Raw genomic sequence first — 18,830 nt, 5'->3', positions numbered from 1 at the left:
ACTCAATCCTCACCAACATCCTCCGCCGCTATGCTACCTATCCTCATCCTCCTCCTCCAATTAGGGGCATGCGTCCTCGGTGCCACAATTTCCGCGAGGTCCACCTCCGAAAAACAAGAGCATGTGGGATGGCAGCGGGAGCCAGATACTCGTGGAACATTAAGCATCCTCCGCACCTGCGGCATCACACTCGCCCTATGCGTCTGGACAGCCATCCATCCCGACATAATTGTGGACGGTACCATCTACAAACGTCTTCTAAAGAAGCTCCAAATGTCATTCTATGCGCTTGTGACGCCCGAGGAGGTCTTGAAGTCAGCCTTGAAACAGTGGGGCGATGCACGACGGCTTCACCGCGCACTTGTCGCTGTGACCATCATCACCGAGAAGATGCAAGAAAGGCCCAATGCCAAGAAAACCGCGCAAGAGGAGATCAATAAAAGCTCAATCTCGATGAAGGTAGCCTACTTTGTCGTTACCGGCGGCTTCGTAAGAACCGACGGCTGCAAGAAGTCCATCAGCTGCTCGGAGTTCTTCCACGCCTTTGTCGAACGCCCTTCCGAAGTATCGCGCATGGTCAAGGAGGCGGATATCGTCGATAAGGGGAAGGCAAACCTACTCGCAAAGCTCATCGTTTGTGCCCAGGGAAGCTGGTTCGTGCTCCATCTTCTCGGCCGGCAGCTGGCCAGGCTGCCGATAGCGCTTTTGGAGGTGCATGTAGCGATCCATATCCTCATTGCGGCGGTCATCTATTTGCTGTGGTGGAATAAGCAGTTGGATGTGAACGAGCCGATCATACTTCCCCTGGGCCTCTTGGGATGCGGTGTACAGGAAGAGACCTGGGGGAAGGCGGTGTCGGATGCGGTGGCGCCGAGAAATGGAATTGGGAGTTGGGGGATTTGGGGGTGGCTCGACTTGATGGCGCCAGAGGAACCAAAGGAGAAAGAAGAAGACGAGAAGTGGAAGAAGGCGGTAGAGGAAATAGAAATCTGTAAGCGGAATGGAATATCTTCCTCCACAGGTGCGGGAGTAAGACCCCGGGAAGTCAGCGCAATGGAGCACCAGAGACCCGGCGATAGTCAGGGAAATCAAGAGGAAACAAGCCCCTACCTACAGCCCGACCCAAACGGGGACGACGCCCAGGGCATGAGGTTCAGCGGGGTCACACTTGTTCACTCCGGCGGGGAAATCCCACCTCTCTCCTCCCCTGCAGTAAGGTCTATACGCCACGACAAACCACAAATCATACCCAGCCCCAATGGCACAACAACTACAACGGAACGCTTTCTCGCCTGCATCTTCTACATCGCCTACGCCGGGCTCCACGCCACCGCGTGGAACTCCGACTTCCCCTCCCCCGCTGAGGGGTGGGTCTGGCGCGGGTCTTGCCTCGCTGTCGGGACCGTTCCAGTGGTGCTGTTCCTTGGGTCCTTGTCGAGAGGGCTCGAGAGGCGGTTGAAGATTACTCCGGGAAGGTCGGGAGGGAGAGAGTTGTTCGGGTGGATGTTGTGGGCTATGAGTATCGTGGCGGCCGGTGCGTTGTTGATATTGTCGTTTATGAGCTTGAGACATAGCGACAAGATGGTGTTTCAAACGGCCAAGTGGGCGGCAGACATTCCACACTTTTAGGGCCCTGGTTGGGTGCGTACATTTGTTTGATTGCTTTCATGGGTCTCTGGGCAGTTCGGAGCTACGGTCTTTATGATCGTTGGGATGGCTTGGTACAGATAGATGTCTCAGGAATGGCTAGTGAGTGTTAACACAGGAAGACTTACAAGAGCTTTACCCCCGCGGTTGCTGAATTCCGCGCGGGAGTTATTGTAGGACAGAACTTGGGGTGGGGGTATTTGATAACAAAACACAGGTTTTCTTCAGCTGGGCACTGGAGATTTTGTAACGACGGAATTTAGAGGGAGTTGAATTATGATGAATCTTTCTGAATTGTTAAGGTGTTTTGTTGTAGATTAGACGCGTCAAGGACGGCTAGTTAATGATAGTATTTAATAATAATCAATATTCTGCTGCAAGAAACAGTCGACCAAGTTAGGAGATTAGTATCTGAAACTCTCATCATTAGCGTTCCTTTCATCCCAATCACAGATATATCAATGCCCTAGTTAAAATTTACTCTACCCCTACACAGTGGAAGGGTAACTTTTCTGGGTCATATTCCGGTAAATAACCTCAAAAATGAAAAATGGTACGACTTCACCTTAGAAGTTCTGCTCATTACTGCACTCCGGAATCGGATACATTAAGCTCCGTAGACCAAAAGAATTATGCCGTAAGGATTGTCTACCCAAAACACCAAAACAACACCCGAAAAAGCAGACCACCAAGCTAGCAAGCACAGCACAAAGCTCTGACAAACTCCTGCCCCTGTGTGGTGGAAAAGAAAGGATATTTCCAGCCAAGCCTCATCTCTAGGGGGAGTGGAAATGTGTACCTAGAATATTCAGTAAAGTCGTCGGTAAAGTCGTTTTTCGAGCTTGGATTTGGGTGGGTAATGTCAATATTTTGGCAGAGGGAAAGTCGTTTTAAGGGAAATCGGACGATTATACAGACGATTTTACAGACGACTTTACTGATGCCTTTACATGTCACGCTCCTGTCACCCGTTTTTGAGCGTATACACATGGGGGTTGAGTTTTGGCCACCGGTGATGCTTCACATGATTGACCAAGGCCACCACCGATGAAATGAATCATCATAGAGTATCCTACTATTATACCAGGTGCATCAAGCCAGAATTGCCTACATGTATATGCCAAACAATAGATACATCAAAATGAAATTTTATTTCCCAACTGTTACAAGCCTATTGATGCCAGATACCATTCGATAACCCACCGAAATATTTTGTTTGAGTACTCAACTATCTCAAGATCTAGAGGAGAGGCTTCATTGGAAAACATTGATTTTCGGGCGGAAAACAGGAAACCCCGGAAACAGTCATTTTATTGCCTTTAACATGCCTTTAACATGCATGTAACGGTGAATGTCGTCAGTAAAGTCGTATCTTGCCTTTAACAGGTAAATTCATCAGTAAAGGTGTCGGTAAAGTGTCGGTAATGGGACAGGAATGCCTTTAACACAAAGTAATGCGGTTATTGCATCAAATAATGTGTATCTCGCAAGTTCTTGTATGAGAAACGTTAAAATTGATGCATTTCCACTCCTACTAGAGCATTTGATCCTTATTTGTTAACAGTTCACAAGATGGAGATACGAGAGAAGTGGACAAGATGAAAGCGCGGAAGAAGGGAGGAGAGAACTAGGGTACGGATGGGGAACGCTGAAAGGCGCTGAAAATGAGGAATAGGACAAAAGAGGATTTACTAGCGTTTTCTATTTCCTATGTTAGGTACACGCGAGAGGAGGTGGAAGAGAACGGGTAGTTCAGGGGTTATTGCCATAACGGTAAGGTTGCATGCAATTAATGAATTAAACAAAAAAAAAAAAGATCCTTGTTTGTTTGGTTGTCAGCGTCTGTTTTGTGATTATTGATTAGTTCATGAGATTTCTGTTCCTTCCGCTATTTTTCCCGGACAAAGCAGGAGGAGGAGAGAGAAAACCTCATAAAGTAAGTTTAATCATTTAATTTATAGTACCCCGAAATAAACATGTGTGCCTGCCTCCTCCTTACCACTACGTCGTTTTTGTATGTTGTAACGTGTTTCAACACATGTTCGGCCAATATCCCTACAGCATCCCCGCTGTGGCCAGGTGCGAATGGACAGACCGCAATCGACTACAAGTTATCTGGCTTAACCTGGTAGAGCAGATTTTCATCAACTAGGTGTCCTCAGACGGTGAGAGTATGGCGTGCTGAGGTCGTGTGTAAGCAAAGGTTTACTAGAGAGACACCAGCGATAGAACGACTTTTTGAAATTTGCGACCCAACCACAAAGATATAAGACAGGAAAATAGCATATTCGGGATCAGCAGCCCCAGGACCACCTTTCTATCCCCAAATATTTCATAACTTTCGACCTTTGCAAAAATTCACTACTCGCGACCCCGTTTTCAACCAGTGTTTGTGGGGCCGCCACCATCAGGTAATTGCATCAAATTAGCAGCAAATCGACGCCCAAAACGACACCAAAACGTCGACTAGTTGCACCATGTCGACACCTAAATCAGCATCAAATCTACGCTCAAATCTACGCTCAAATCTACTGTCAAATCGACTACTGACGATGCACAATATCAACGTCAATTAAGCTCCTAATAGGTAGGTAGGTAGGTAAGCAGGCAGGTGCAGAGGGAGGTAGGTAGGCAGGCAGGTGCGGGGGTAGGCAGGCAGGCAGGTAGGCGGCGCAGAGGTAGGTAGGGCGCTAGCAAACATGTACATAGAGAATTAGACAGATAGACGAATATATGTGACAGTCGCGCGGAAACCATGTCCTAGTCGATGTACCTTTTGCCGAGTGATCTCATTCTGCTAGCAAAAGCTGCTAGTGAAAGCCGTTAACCGGACCAAAGATACTAGTGTGGAGACGGCGTTAGACACCAGGAGGCGACTTTGCGTCTAGTCCTGTCGCGACAACGTTGGTTGCCAAAGAGACGAAGGGCTCTCGTAGCGGGGCGCCCAGGCGTCGGTCTACAGGTAAGCAAAGGTCTTGGGGCATCTGGGGCATCTGGGGTATCTGGGGCGCCCAGGTGCCCCAAGACGAGACCCCGTTTTTTGCTGATGAGGGAGAAGCACACACTTCGCGAACATCTCCAGAACTATAACCACAATCCAAAACTGCCTGGTAATGGGAGACTTCAACTGCCACCACCAGCTGTGGTATGGACACAAATCCCACGACTACACCAACACCCTCAGAGCGGGCAGGGCCAATCCAAGCAAAGTCAAACGATGGATTGATCGACAAAGGTTGTGTTGCCGGAGGGACGACAATATCCCATATGTTCCGCTAAGGGTCTCTTTAGCGATATACATGTACATAGTAAGCGCGCAGCAGATATCGATCTGCCAAAACGAACACACACCCCATCCCCGCTAGCGGCGGCGGAGAAGATGAGATTTATTTAAGCTTATCCTCACACGCTAACGCCGACAGGGATGCAGGCCCTGTCGATCACGTCGCCAACCCCGCGTTTGCAGAGCCTCACGGGAGTAGCCGTGCCAAGCCGAAGGTGTGATGAGGCTCTGTTCTCCGCTTCTGCGATCGCTTTCTCTGTCGCGCAGTCACCCCCAGATCCGTCATCAATCCGTTCACCCTCGACCAACCCCAGTGGCTATCGCAGTCGTGCGCACTATCAGCTCTGGCTAGCGCTTTGTTCGTCCCCGGCTGGGTGGGGCGCGTGGGGTACAACTGATCACTGACTGCCGCGTCCAGCTTCTACTAGCGTCGACTAGGGCTCCCTCCTCCCTCTCCTCCTCGTCCTATCCTCGCGGTCCAGTAGTCCAGCTAGTCCACCCGTCACCGCTTCACTCTTCTTCGCTGGTTCCGACGCCTCTTTCGTTGCTGCTCGTCACCCCTGGTCGTGACCCCGCGCTACAGCTGTGGTACGTGGACACGCTTGTTTGGTACGGCGCTGCTGGCGGTATCGCTTAGTTAGTTACCGCGCGTCGCGGTCGATGGTCGGTACGCTAACGTTTAGCGGGGCTATAGCGCTGCCAGGGAAGTAGAGTCTGTTCAAACCTGCTGGGAGGTGGCTTTCGCCTGACAAGGGGCAGGGTCGGGATCTCTTTGCGCAGGATGCGACGGGATCTGGAAGGCTGCTATTTAGCGTCCGGTCCGGTAACAGTAGTTCGAGTATTCGGCGGGGGCAACTCGGCTTAACGGACATGCATTGCGGGGGTGATTTGGTAGACCTCATGAACGCCGCTGCGAAGAAGCAGTAGGTGGATGCTAAATTTCCAGCCGACAGGGGTCTTCCCTAGGGTACAATTTCGAAATGGTAAACTTCCATTGATACGCGCTGACCTATGTTACCCGCATTTGGGGATGAAATTAGCAAACAATAGTAGATCTAATTGGATGGGCTAGCTGATCAAGATGGTATATCATCCTAATATTATGACATAAATATAACTAGTTCGGCTCCCAGCCGACCACCTCGAACCCTAAACTTTCTCCAAAGATCCCATACCCGGCCCTCTGCTACATGCCATCCCCGGCTATAGCTAGTATCACCCTAGATCTGCAGCCTGAATAGTGTCCGACCCGACATTGTTTCCGAACACGACCAATATTGCATGACATACAAAAAGGTGGATTTGGCGCTTTTTCGTATGTCATGCAATATTGGTCGTGTTCGGAAACGCTATAAAGCTACGAGTAGGCTGGTTGTGCCTGTATATAGGCAGTCCATCCTAATGACCGCGACGTTCCGAGCTCCAACCTACCATCTAGTAAGACGTTTTAAGGTATCCTTATTAAGACTGGACACCCGTATAGGCGAGATGCGCGGTTCCGAAAAAAATTATTTTGTCGGTAGGTGATTAACCCTTACCCTCGACCTTAACCCTGACTTGGCATTGTAATGCTTGAAGTCGCCGTGATGTGGAGCTAGCGCCGGAGAAGACAATTGGAGGGTTTTTAGGGATGGGGGCTTATCTCATGTTTTCAAAGGTAATAAAATACTGTTATAATGTATTCAGCTCGCATCATCACAAGTTGCTTGATATCCTCCGAAGCTTTCTGCCGCTCATTGAGTTACACCTGCTGTAAGGGAAATATAATTTAGTAGTAGTCTTTCTCTTTCTCAGTTGGGCTGGAAGAATCAAAGAAATCAATACGGTCTTGTTTTATTCATTCTACGCTATATTCTGTTAATATAATGTATAAACGGAGGAGGATATTATCATGTAAGATATAATTAGGAAAATGTGTAGACATCTTTTACCTGTAAGTCTTTGTGTATCGCATATAGAGAAACCAGCTAATACATGGGAGCGAGTTTCCCCATGTCTCGGATACACAGCCTGGTTTGATGGTTGGGGAAGATCCGATATAATTATAATTCGACAATATGTGAGGTCAATGGGCACGAATCAGAAACCGATTCTAATTAAATAACGCTGGTAGCACCCAGCGAAGACGGTGCGACGTTATCGGAGCGTCTCTGTCTAGGTCACGATGTTGGGGAGCCATGGTCTCAGTACGCTCGGCGCGGCGGGGAGAGTCATCTAAATCCCTCCAGTTGCCTAAGGTTGCAAGCGATGGCTATATCTCTGCACCAAGCGCAGAGGAAGTTTCAGAACCTACTCCGCAATCACTATACCCAAGCAGACTTGTGGTACGGCCTCCCAATGAAACAGTGATGGACTCGGGTTTAATAGATTTGGACTTGGGTCGAGTAGCGGTGCGGTTCAGATTTTGCTCCACGTTCTGCCAGAACCTATCGGTATTAGATGATCCAAGATATTGAGTACGTACGACTTGTGGCTCTGGTAAATGCTGGCTCTCAAATTGAGATCAAGAGGGATCGGAAGTTTTTTTTTCGTCGCCTGGGTCGAATATATTATCCTTCCGTGTATGTGACATTCCACCCTAAAGACCCCATCGACAGTCTTGGCATATTTCTTATAAATTTCACGATGAATAGACGTGTCCATATATATACATGCCAACACCAAGGTAATGAGGCTGTCAGGGAACAGAATTGTGTCCTTCTCTTGAAGACACGTATTTTTAGTCATTGTATATTAGTAACCTTTGTCATCCTTGATGATGGGGGACATACGAAATTAATCATAATACCTTTATACACTGTTTATCGGATTAGATAGCTTGACTTGGTGTTGTTGGGAGCCAAGTCAAACTCTCGTCTCTAGTTGACGCTGCCAAACATTAACCATCTGTAGCTGGGTCTTGGCGGGTTCTGGTTGAGTCTCACATTTCTTGGCAGTCATGCAAGGACCTCCGCAAGCTTCGAAGCCTTTAGAAGCAAGTGACGCTTGGGGCCAAAACGGCTAAAAGATAGAGAGAGAAGAAAACATTACTATGGTTGGCCGACGAAAGGTGATCCAGCCCTAATTCTTGATTCGTTGATGGTTTATGTATTCTAGAGGGATCGGAGGCGTAGCTTTGCTTGTATTACAATTGTAGCTACTCTCTCTTTGTAGCTGAACAAAGTGCTAGTGCTAATGCCTCTTAATTTCTCAGCCTCATGCTCAGCTGCCGGTGCACATACATGTCCTTTCTACTCTCTACACGTTTCCTAGATCGATCAATAATGATGGTGATGATGATAATGATCCATCTCTGTACCTTTGCACCCGCCAAAAGGATGGTTGGAAATCTGGGTGGGGCAAGAATAACAAACTTCAATATGACATGTTCAAAATTGAGATATTTTGGTAGATCTAGCACCAATTCGTCCCACTTTACTCACATCAAGATCTTTAGCCCTTCAACTCGTCTCATTTCATAGCTCGAAATTGTGACCCTTCTTTGGCCACCAGGATCTCTCCGCTTTACTTCGAGCGTTACCTCTGGTTTGATCAAACTACCGTTGATGCCACTCACATTCTGAAACCAAGACTCTCAGGGTTAGGGTTTCAACAATTAGCCAAAATGCCTAAACGGATTTTCTTTTGGTTTAATTCATTAATTGCATGCAACCTTACAGTCATGGCAATTCTAAACGCCTTTGGCTCCCACAGATAGAAATCTAATATCAATGTTATAGTCTGTCTTGTAATGCTGGTGCATTTGATCACTACGAGAGGAAGAATCTCTAAAGGAGGAACAATATTAATGCTTAGGTGAAGCAAATACATGAACACCTCGCTACCGATAACTTAATCATCTAAATCGGTAAGACTTAGAATATACCATTCCATTCGTGACGACAGTGGTTAAGTTCCTAGTGTTGTATTAGCAAGTGAGAAAGGGTGGTTGACAAGGTCCGCGAGGAATTTAGGAAAGATAATATTCTATTAGTTAGTGCAGTCGAATCAATTATTGAAGCGTAAGAGAGCTCCAGGTAAGAGAGCTCCAGGTTGAGATCTCAAGGTCTGCAAAGGACTTACATAAGTTGACCAGGATGAACCGTGCGTTATCATCAATTGGCTTTTATTCACACTTTAGGCTTTGGCCATGAATCACATATTCCACATAGTGCTGAATATGACTGTAATGTATTGAATTCACTAAAGCCACGTTATTTAATATCTTATCAGGTCATGTAACGTCTTTCGCGGATTGATGGCGCTAAGGCATGGGAGCGTCCACAGCTAGAGGCCCAATATTGTGCTTATAAATTGAGATTCGTAAGGGGAAATACTTACCTCAACGGATCTACAGAAGCCGCAGATAGATGCAATTCAACAAGTGTGTATGTAAGAAGTAATCGTAGTAGGTAACAAGCGCCCGACGATGCACGCCCTCATCTACAATTTTCATTAGAATAGAAATCAAAAATATACCAAAACCTTGAAGCTGTATTTTGGGTACTTGGGTCGCGAGTATACACGGGGGAAATAAGCGTATATATATACCCATTGCATTCCTTGCAAAGTCTGACGTAGAGACCAACTCTTATATCGTTAGTTGGTATGTTCGTATTGAATTATTGTATCTCGGTTTCTACTCTATAATAGGCCCTTACTGAACCACAACTGTAATGAACTTCTCTTGTAAGGTCTAATTATCTACTCTCTATTGGCCTGAGATAGCCACCCATTACCACTAGGTTTAAATTTTATGCGTAGATATACCATAGACCAAGAAGGAGAATACGTGTCTAGTCTCCTCTCTTTACCGAGCCTTGAAATATTTAATGGAATAGCACCGAGCGCAACAAATGAGGAAAACCTGGTTACGCAGGACCAGGATCTAAATGGTGGCAAAGGGATAGTTCTTCGCCTATCTACGCACCTCTGGCATTAAGTGAGTGAACGGATCCTCACCTTTCAACACCCCATGTAGTTCGCTCACTTAATGCCAGAGCCTTGTACAATGGGATGCGATTTTGTGCACGAGGCAGGAAATATGGACTCGCCTAAACTATCCTCGGTGGTGGGGTGAGCGATAAGAGAACATCAGCAGACCGTACTCTACCTACAATCGCGAAGGGGAAATCGATGGAGAAGAGGCCGAAATGTCTATTCAGCCTGCATGTGTCTGGAGAAAACTACACTTTCTAGTGCAGTTAATGATATGTACCATTCAGAGTTGTTCGCCAATTCGGCCCTCCACCTATAGAGTCCGAGTCGTGGAAACCTTTGGTTTAACTCGCTACAGGTTTAAGGCGGGTGCCTAAAAGACTCTCATCGATCCCGATCAACCTTGCATATGCCGAAACCCTCGGATGACGCCTAAATAAAAATCTCAGATTGGTCTGCTCTCGGTTACAGGGAAGAATATAATTCTTGCACTACCTATCATAGCATACCGAGCGATGCTATCTTTTATCGACCAGCCCCAATTGTAGAGGCACTAAATGTCTTAGACAATGGCCTTATAGCTACCCCTCACTGTGGCCCATGGACCCTTGAACAAATGAAACCCGCCTACCTAGTCGATGCCCTGCCCAACACCTCTCGATTTTCTAGTAAAGAGGAAAGCTCTGAACTCGGGGTTTCGTTAACAAATTGAAATCATTTATGTAACCGAGCCTCAATTGGTGCGGCGCGGTCTGAGTGGGTGTTTTGCCTTAGTCTCTTAGTAAGTCTGCATCCAACTATATCCAGTTTGGTTGGTCCATGCCGCAGGAACCTCTACGAGCATGTAGATCGGAGCATCAATAGCTGATCTCGGGGTCATGCAACAATAAATACTTTACTCACACATGAGAACTAATATGACCTGTATTGCGCACTGCGCATATTGTATTGTATATTACATTAGCATCTACTCATCTATGCCACGTAAAAGCTTACTTAGCAGAGATGGAGCATAGAGGCGAGATGATAGGCTTTAAATATCGCAGTTGGCTTCACATAATCGACTTGCGACTTTGTGTAGGGCAGAAGAAGAGCATGGTTAGAGTAAACATGCATTAGATTCGGCGATATGAATTTAGTGGCTACTACTCTATCTTCCGTACGTCAGGAGTACCCCGTCTTTGTGGGGATTGGATAAACACATAAGTGGGTGAAAATCAGAAGCACATACGGTACCGCCCCCACCGGCTTACAGCCTCGCAGTAATTCTTTATGATATTTGACGATTCCTCATAGAACGTTGACATTGGATCGTTCGCAGATACAGTTTAACTGGACGTACAACAGCGAGATAGCCCCTTTGGGAATATGCCTAGATATTAGCAGGAGGTTGCCAGTGTTAAAACTTAAACTCAATGTGCTCGGTTCTAAGACAAGAGATATCCGAAGCTACCATCATGCTACGAACATTGCTTTTTTTTATCGAACATCCGTTGAGTACATATAGATTCCACCCACCCCCATCGATAGCAAAACAGCTCCTGGGTGTGACCTGAAACATAGAATCAACGCTACTGAACATTACATTGCGGGTAGTAGAGATACGCTTTTTTAAATTTAATAATTTCTAACTTGGACTAGAGCCAAACGAGGAGACCACCAGTGCAGAGGTTTTCGCCTTCCATCACCGCCTGTCGCCCGTGGGTAAAGGTATATGAGAAGTGCCTGCCTTTCTAGCCTCATATAAGCGGCATATTGACAAAGAAAGAACTAGGACCACAAACAGAGCCTGCAATCAGCGGTCATCCTACACATTCACCAATCTTCGACAAACACAAATGTATGCTTTTGTCCAAACAGTCAAGGGCGTTAATGTTAACATGATATCTAGTAAAACACAACCCCAAAGGAGGACGGGAATAAATTTGGTTTCGGACGCCATGCATGGGACCGGATTCTATGATGAAGGTATGAATATCTACCGTGATTTCATGGTTTGTGTCTAGAGCTGATCACCATCCCCAATAGCGGAGTGGAACCGGCAGTCCTTTACCGGACGTTCTACACACCACGGCCACCTGGGAATGTCGCTTTTAGTGATAATTCTTATTCTACCTCTGCACGTACATGCCCTATGTACCACTCCAGATTGTGTCCCGAGAGACGGGTGGGATAACTTTGCCAATAACCTCGGGAGCGATCTGGCACCATTCCTCGCGCTGTTCGGAGAACAGGTAACAACTCAATACATGAGCGAGTCACTCTCTTGGATCGACAATATACTACTTGCTCTTGCACCACTCGGAATTATCACAATATTGGTTTCCGCAATCAGGGTATCCGGTACAGGACCGTTGAAATCGCTTATTGGAAGGGGCAGGGAGACACGCGGTGAAGTGGAGACAGATTTGATGTCTTCCACCTCGAGCGATACGTGTGAGCTCTGGAGTGGGGATGGTGTCGTTCGTGTAATTGGGACTCCTGCTCTTCTTCAGCTTATCTGGGTTCCTAAGAAGGTGGAAGATCCGGATAAATCTCGTGGTCTCTACAACTTCCGAGATATGTATAGTAGGAACCGTCATTATACGCAAAAGCACTCAGACAATCCGCTGAGTGATTTACCTGACCATCAAGTGAACTCCGAGAAGCAAGCATCAGGGAAAGAGTGGGTGCCCAGGAGCACCAAGGAACGAACACAGAACGCGATGATAGATCGAAACCCTCCAAACGTCTCGCTTAATCTCAGTGTGAAGTCAGTATCTCGCCCGACCTTGGTATTTTTCATCATTGTGGGCTTCATCGCGCAAGGTGCAGTTTTGGCATTTGCTGCAGTCTCACAATATGTTTTACGTTTCCCAAAGAACGATTTAGATATTTCCTTCTACGCTTTTCCTGTTCTCTGCGCCGGAACCGTTTTTCTGAGCGTGGGAATCCTTCTGTGTGCTCACGTTGTTGAAAGTAGCACTGGGGAGAAAACCTGGGCTCCCAAACTGGACACAAATACGGATACGTTTGTGTTATGGCTCCAGCAAGGGGGGCAGAAAGTAGGTGACCAAGAGTTCGATGCTTTTGCTCAAACCTCCAATGAGGACATAATCTCGTCCTATCGTCAGGGTGATGGAAAGCCCCGAAGGGGACTGGTCATTGTGGCCGTTTTATTTACGCTACTAGGATTTATCGCCCAACTCGTCGGCTTGAGAGCAGCTCACTCTTCTATCACTGTGGTGCAGATTGCCGCCATCTTGCTCGTGACCGTTTTCCGCTGCTCTGCCCATTTCAAGCGCAATAAAGAGAACATAATCGAAAACCCTCAATTGGTCGAAGGCTTTGAATTGGATTGGCTTGCAAAGTATCTTGGGGGTATTTCCGACTGGAAAGTGGACACTAGCGCAATCCCTGTAGCATCTCAGCAGCCTGGAACAAGACCAGTAACAGCAGCTCCTGCAGCATCCGCACAACCTGGGTCACTTTTAGCCACGGGAGTTCCTGCAACCTCTCGACAGTCTGGGTCGCGGCCAGCAACAGGAGTTCCTCCGGTACCTGTTCTAAAACCTGGGTTACAGCCAGCAACAGTAACTCCTGTAGGATCTCAACAGCACGAATCACGACCACCAACAGCAATATTACCAGCGCGCACGGAGTTCATATCCGCATCAGACTATTCACGCGGTATTCAAAGAGATGAGGGGACTGGACCCACCTTGAAGTATACGGCGCAGAAGGCTCTCGAAGTACGTTCCCGTCTAGCGGAGCTATCTGTTGAATGGAACATTGATCTCCGGAAGAGTGTGAAGACACTGAAGACTGCGATCGAGATGACGATGAACGATGTGTATTCGAAGATGACCCTTAAGGAAGAGAGGCTCAAAAGGTCGAGGTCCTCATTTTCTTGGCAGGTACCTGTCATTGTGAAGAATAAGGGTAGCTCTCCCGCGGTCGGAGTACATAAATGGATCGAAATCAATTTGACTAGACAGACAAACGAGCTTGATGGTTGTTCTGATTGGAAGGTTGATGAGTGTATGTTGGAGGCAGTGCTTGGCCTCTGGTTATCATCCCTCATAGAAGAAAATAGAAATATGGAAGAAAATGGTGACAAGGCACTCAAGAACATTTGGCATATCGGGCCTGCTACAGATGCATTCCGGAGAGAACATAGAGTTTGGATACGCCGTACCACACCGCATAAGAGTACCAAGCGCTCGGATAACACAATGCGACATTTTGGGTGGCCAACCAGAGAGGACGATGAATCGCTTTATGTTGAGACCGATCGCACATTAGAGGTCATTTGTACACACCAACTTTATTTTATGTTTGTGCATCGCCTGGCGAAGGATGTCCAGATGGTTGGGGGGGAAACGACAAAGCGCCTTGAAGAATCTATGTTGCATGGCGAGATAGCGGCACAAGCGCGGACTACAGCTCGCCTTCCAGACTTCAAGCTGATGAATACCAACCTGGCATCAATTGCGGCTATTTTCAAGGATTATGATCTAGGCACCATCGAGGAGGCCTATTGTTGTATTATCCCTGCTTTCCAAAAAGTTCAAAAGCCGCCACCGCCGCGGAAGGACTTTGAAGATGCTCAGAGAATGTCGTTGAATAACTCTAAGGCGGGTGAATGGAGGCCTTCTTTGGACATTGATATCTATCTCAATACTGCCCTGGGATCCTTAGGTCTTTCGCAAAATGAGAGAAATGCCGTCGAGGAACAGCTATACCAGCGCCTTCGTGTTTTGAGGGAAAACTTCATATCCGATTGTGTGAGGGTGGGAAGAGACGTGGTTCTACAGGATCTGGAGCCCATGTGGAGTGGCTTGTATTTGAGATGCAAGCTAATCTCACCGAGGCGACCTCTCTCGTCTATTAGTCTCGAGCTCATGGTTCTCTGTCTTACCCGTTATCGGATTAAGGCAGGTTATGATATTCAGGAGTTGCATGAGTTACTATCAAGTACAATACGATCACTCAATTCTGATATATCGTCTGAGGAGGTTTTAGAGAAGATTAGGGATGAGGACGCAGAAACTTTCAAGGACCCCGACTTACTGAGTAGGTTTGTGTGGATTCATGCGAGGGGTGGTAGGACGGTTGGAACGGTTGGGATGCTTCAATCGCCGAGTACCTCCCCGCAGAATATCGACACTACTCAACTGCCAAAGGTTTTCGTTGACACCTTGTCTCACCTTACAGCATCTAAGGTGTTGATTGAAGCCCGTCAGAAACTATCATACATGTTCACATCACGAGCCTTTGGTAAATACGCCTCCAATCCTGATTCCATCAAATATATGGCAGAAGCGAGCGTGACGAGCAACTTTGACTCTGGGGAAACTGGCGATAAAAGCTTTCCGGTTGATCTTCTGCTCATAGAAGGATACAGAACACCACTTCAGATGGCGGCGGAGCTCAAGAATACGTGGGTTGTGAATAGGATCCTTGAATTTTGGCGAGGAAATGGGGGATTCGACGTGAAATCCGACCATCCGGCGGCGGCGGACGGAAGGACAGCCCTCCAAGCGGCCGCGGGAGGAGGTGATATCGATATTGTGAAGAGCTTATTTGAAGCTGGAGCGGCAATTGATGCCGAAGCAGCAGAGACGTCTGGACGCACGGCATTACAGGCAGCTACAGAGGGAGGGCATGAAGAGATAGTGCGATTTCTTATCGCCAACGGCGCCAACGTCAATGGAGAACCAGCCCCAACTCGAGGTATAACAGCACTTGAGGCGGCTTCTGCGCGTGGAAATATCAAAATTGTCGATTTACTTCTCGAGAACAAAGCAAATGTTAACACAATTCCTTCTACCTACGGACGAACACCATTACAGGCAGCGGCTGAGGCGGGACACAATGCAGTTATTGAATTGCTCCTGCGTCACAAAGCCAATATCAATGCTCCACCAGCTGATTGTGGAGGTCGCAGCGCGTTACAGGGTGCAGCAGAAAAAGGACATTTCGAAACCGTGAAGTTTCTTTTGAAAAATGATGCTCTTGTTGATGAACTGCCTGCCAGGGAATCTGGATGCACCGCATTCCACGCCGCAGTCTGTTCTGGGAGGGGGGATATAGTCGAAATTCTAATAAAGAGCCGTACGACTACTCCTAATCATGGTGCCAACAGTCAGATGAGAACGGCACTGTACGCAGCAGTGGAGAGAGGTCATGACGGAGTGGTGAAGATGCTTTTGGACAAGGGTGCTCCTATTTTTGCGGACCAGCCTGAGCCAGACGGCAAGACCATCTTGCAGGCAACACTACAAAGTGGTGATGAAAAGATAATTGGATTGATCTTAACAGCCTCATTTGACTTAGAGGCTGCCCTTTATTATGCTCTACGCGAAGGACACGACGATGTAACCAGTGATCTACTCACAAAAGATCAACTGGACATTAACCAAAATATTGATAGCCAAGGTGGTGTCCCAGCGTTGTTGAGGGCGGCAGCTGAGGGCCATGTCGAAGTTGTTGAGTGGCTGGTGGCGAGGGATAGTCTCAAGGTAAATATTAAGGATGATAATGGTAATACTGCTCTATCGATTGCGGCGAAGGCTGGGTTCACTTTGATTGTGGAGATATTACTCGGACGTCAATATATTCTTATCAATCATGCCAACATGCAGGGGCTGACGCCTCTCACCCTAGCCTGTTCAGAAGGCCATGTGGAGGTGGTCAAAGCATTACTAGAGAACCCAAGGATCAATCCCATGATTCTCAGCAAAACGAAGGGTAGTTGCCTTCTGGCAGCAGTGGCTTCCAATATTAGCGGGGGGGATGTGGGTGCCGGAGTCAAGGTAGAGAAGATTAACGAGATGGTGGAAATGATTTTGAGCCATAATTCCACTCGAGGCCTAGAGAACTCTGCAGATGAACACGATGTAACTCCATTGATCATGGCTGCAAGATGTGGCCTTACTACTGTTGTTGAAAAGCTCTTGACAAGAAAAGACATTGAGATAAATGCCAAAGATACACAGCAGCGAACAGCTTTCTCCACCGCCTTGGAAAACAAGAATCAAGAAATTATAATTTACCTTCTCAACGACCAACGCCTTGAATTTGACGACGAGAAGCTTGGAGAGTATATCTCGGAAACGCCTTTACTGTTATGCGAAGTGGTGCGTCTTAAAGCGGATGTTGCTGTGGGAACATTACTGAAAAGACCCGATATCGGAAATCAACTCAACGCCGCGGACACCTATGGTGATCGCCCAGTCTCGATTGCTGTGTCCTCCGGAGATGTTGAGCTTGTGCGAATGCTATTGCGATTGGAGAACGAAGGGGTTGAGACAAACTTCCAGAATTCTGAGCACAACACACCGCTCATGATCGCGGTTCGGCTGCAAAAGCTAGATATCGTAGAATTGCTCTTAGAATGTGAATCAGTCAAAGTGGACAAAACGGTATTATCTATCGAAACCTCCCCGGATATCAAGAAACTTCTCAAAGATCATTCTCGGGGCACCAACAAAGCAAAGGCCAAAACCCCAGCACCAGAACCCACTACAGCGCAGGCCCAGGGCGCTAGTACAAATCCCCAGCAAGGATCGAGTAGCCGGCCACCATCGCGCGAGCCTCAAGTATCAAGTACACAAGCCGCATCGGATACTCAGGTGACCCCGGATGGAAAGACGAAACCGCCGGCGAAGGAATCCTCATCGGGGCGTATTCTTCGTCACCTTGGCCTTTCTGGGGGTGTCAACTTAAGTAACAAAGCGAAGCGAGCTTCGGTAGTAGCAGGTGGAAGGACTAATACCTCTACCTCCGTACCACCTCCGAGTGCAGGCGGAAGTACAGCCAAAGAAAAAATGGCCAATACACCTCCGAACGTGGTCCCTGGCACAATCCAACCTCCGGTGCCGAAGAACAACAGAGTTGAACGCGCAGAATCAAGTCGTATTCCTGGCGTAGGCCCAAGCAATGAGCCGTACATTTCTCAGGAGCCGGGTTCGAGCACGGGCATGCAAGCCCAGACGACCGATACAGGGACCGGTGCACCAAACGGCCAAGTCGCAAGTTCAAATTCGAGTTCAACATCGAATTCAACCGATGGCGCAGTGCTACCACATTCTATAGAGGTACCCCACTCCTTATCGCCTCTTAGTTTAAATTGAATGCTGAGATAATTATTAATATTTCGATAGCGCGGGGATGGTGCAACTGAGAACGATAGCCCTAGATCGAGTAGTGATCACACTTCAGTCGAGTAACCGTGATCTGAGAAGGTATGTTGTTCCGGAATGGTATCTTATTTATTGAAAAGCTCTAATATCTCTGTGTGATAGGGCTGGTTATGGATAAATGGCCGGTCGGATGGTCTATTTGAGAAGGGGAACATTAGGACATGTTATTTATGATGATATAACGAGTGCGCGATTGTAAATAAGATAAACTAGCCTACGCTTCTTTTCTTTCGTTACTCTTTGATCTATCATCCTAGGTCTAATGTAGTTTGTTTCCACTCGTGTCCAAGGCTTGCACCTAATTCTATCGGCTCGGGTGGTTAGCTTTCTAATTAGCGAGATGCTTAAATCTGTACCTCAGGTATTTGCGACCAGGGATAGGATCTATAAACTCTAACAATGATATCTGATTTCCGGGTTTCGGTCCATTAATAGTTTCCGGCCATGTGCATTGTTCTTGATCGGGAGTACAGTACCCTATGGTACAATCTTTTGTATGTGGGGCGGTAAATGACCCTTGCCGGAGCGATGAATAGTGCAAGAAAGAGCAGAAATCGCTGTGTTTAGCGAAACTCCGTTCATCTACCGGACTATGCCGATAGAGTCCGGTGATATCCTCCAGTAAAGGTGATTGGCCTCTGGGGGGGATAATATATCTGTTCTGATTTTAACGTTGTCCCAAAAGGGATTGAACAGTCGATAGCAGCAAAAGTAGGATGGCTGCCTGCTAGAAAGGATGATCATCTCCTGTGAGAGGTAACTGCCCTGATAGCTTACTTGGTCAGGTCAAGAAATAT

At 47.3% G+C, this 18,830-nt stretch overlaps 3 protein-coding genes across 3 annotated transcripts; all 3 read left to right on the top strand.

Annotated features, from left to right (window-relative positions):
* Positions 1–30: 30 nt before the first annotated feature.
* LAJ45_10172 (uncharacterized protein) lies at positions 31–1,629 on the top strand (the record flags this gene model as incomplete). The annotated part of the gene is made up of 1 exon (XM_046119701.1): positions 31–1,629. One exon carries the CDS (start codon positions 31–33, stop codon positions 1,627–1,629), a length of 1,599 nt encoding a protein of 532 aa, XP_045967151.1.
* Positions 1,630–11,262: 9,633 nt separating this feature from the next.
* Positions 11,263–11,770, top strand: LAJ45_10171 (uncharacterized protein; the record flags this gene model as incomplete). The annotated part of the gene is made up of 5 exons (XM_046119700.1): positions 11,263–11,271; positions 11,355–11,439; positions 11,489–11,557; positions 11,616–11,687; positions 11,739–11,770. The coding sequence occupies 5 exons, from the start codon at positions 11,263–11,265 to the stop codon at positions 11,768–11,770; spliced, it is 267 nt and encodes an 88-aa protein (XP_045967150.1).
* A 17-nt stretch (positions 11,771–11,787) lies between these two features.
* On the top strand, positions 11,788–18,151 carry LAJ45_10170 (uncharacterized protein; the record flags this gene model as incomplete). The annotated part of the gene is made up of 5 exons (XM_046119699.1): positions 11,788–11,815; positions 11,876–17,859; positions 17,927–17,928; positions 17,995–18,075; positions 18,136–18,151. 5 exons carry the CDS (start codon positions 11,788–11,790, stop codon positions 18,149–18,151), a joined length of 6,111 nt encoding a protein of 2,036 aa, XP_045967149.1.
* Between the last annotated feature and the right edge of the window lie 679 nt (positions 18,152–18,830).

Source organism: Morchella importuna (assembly GCF_003444635.1).
Source record: "Morchella importuna strain M04M26 chromosome Unknown Morimp01GS042, whole genome shotgun sequence".
NCBI lineage: Eukaryota > Fungi > Ascomycota > Pezizomycetes > Pezizales > Morchellaceae > Morchella > Morchella importuna.
The sequence above is the reverse complement of the archived record's forward strand: the minus strand, read 5'-3'. Positions and strand labels throughout refer to the sequence as shown.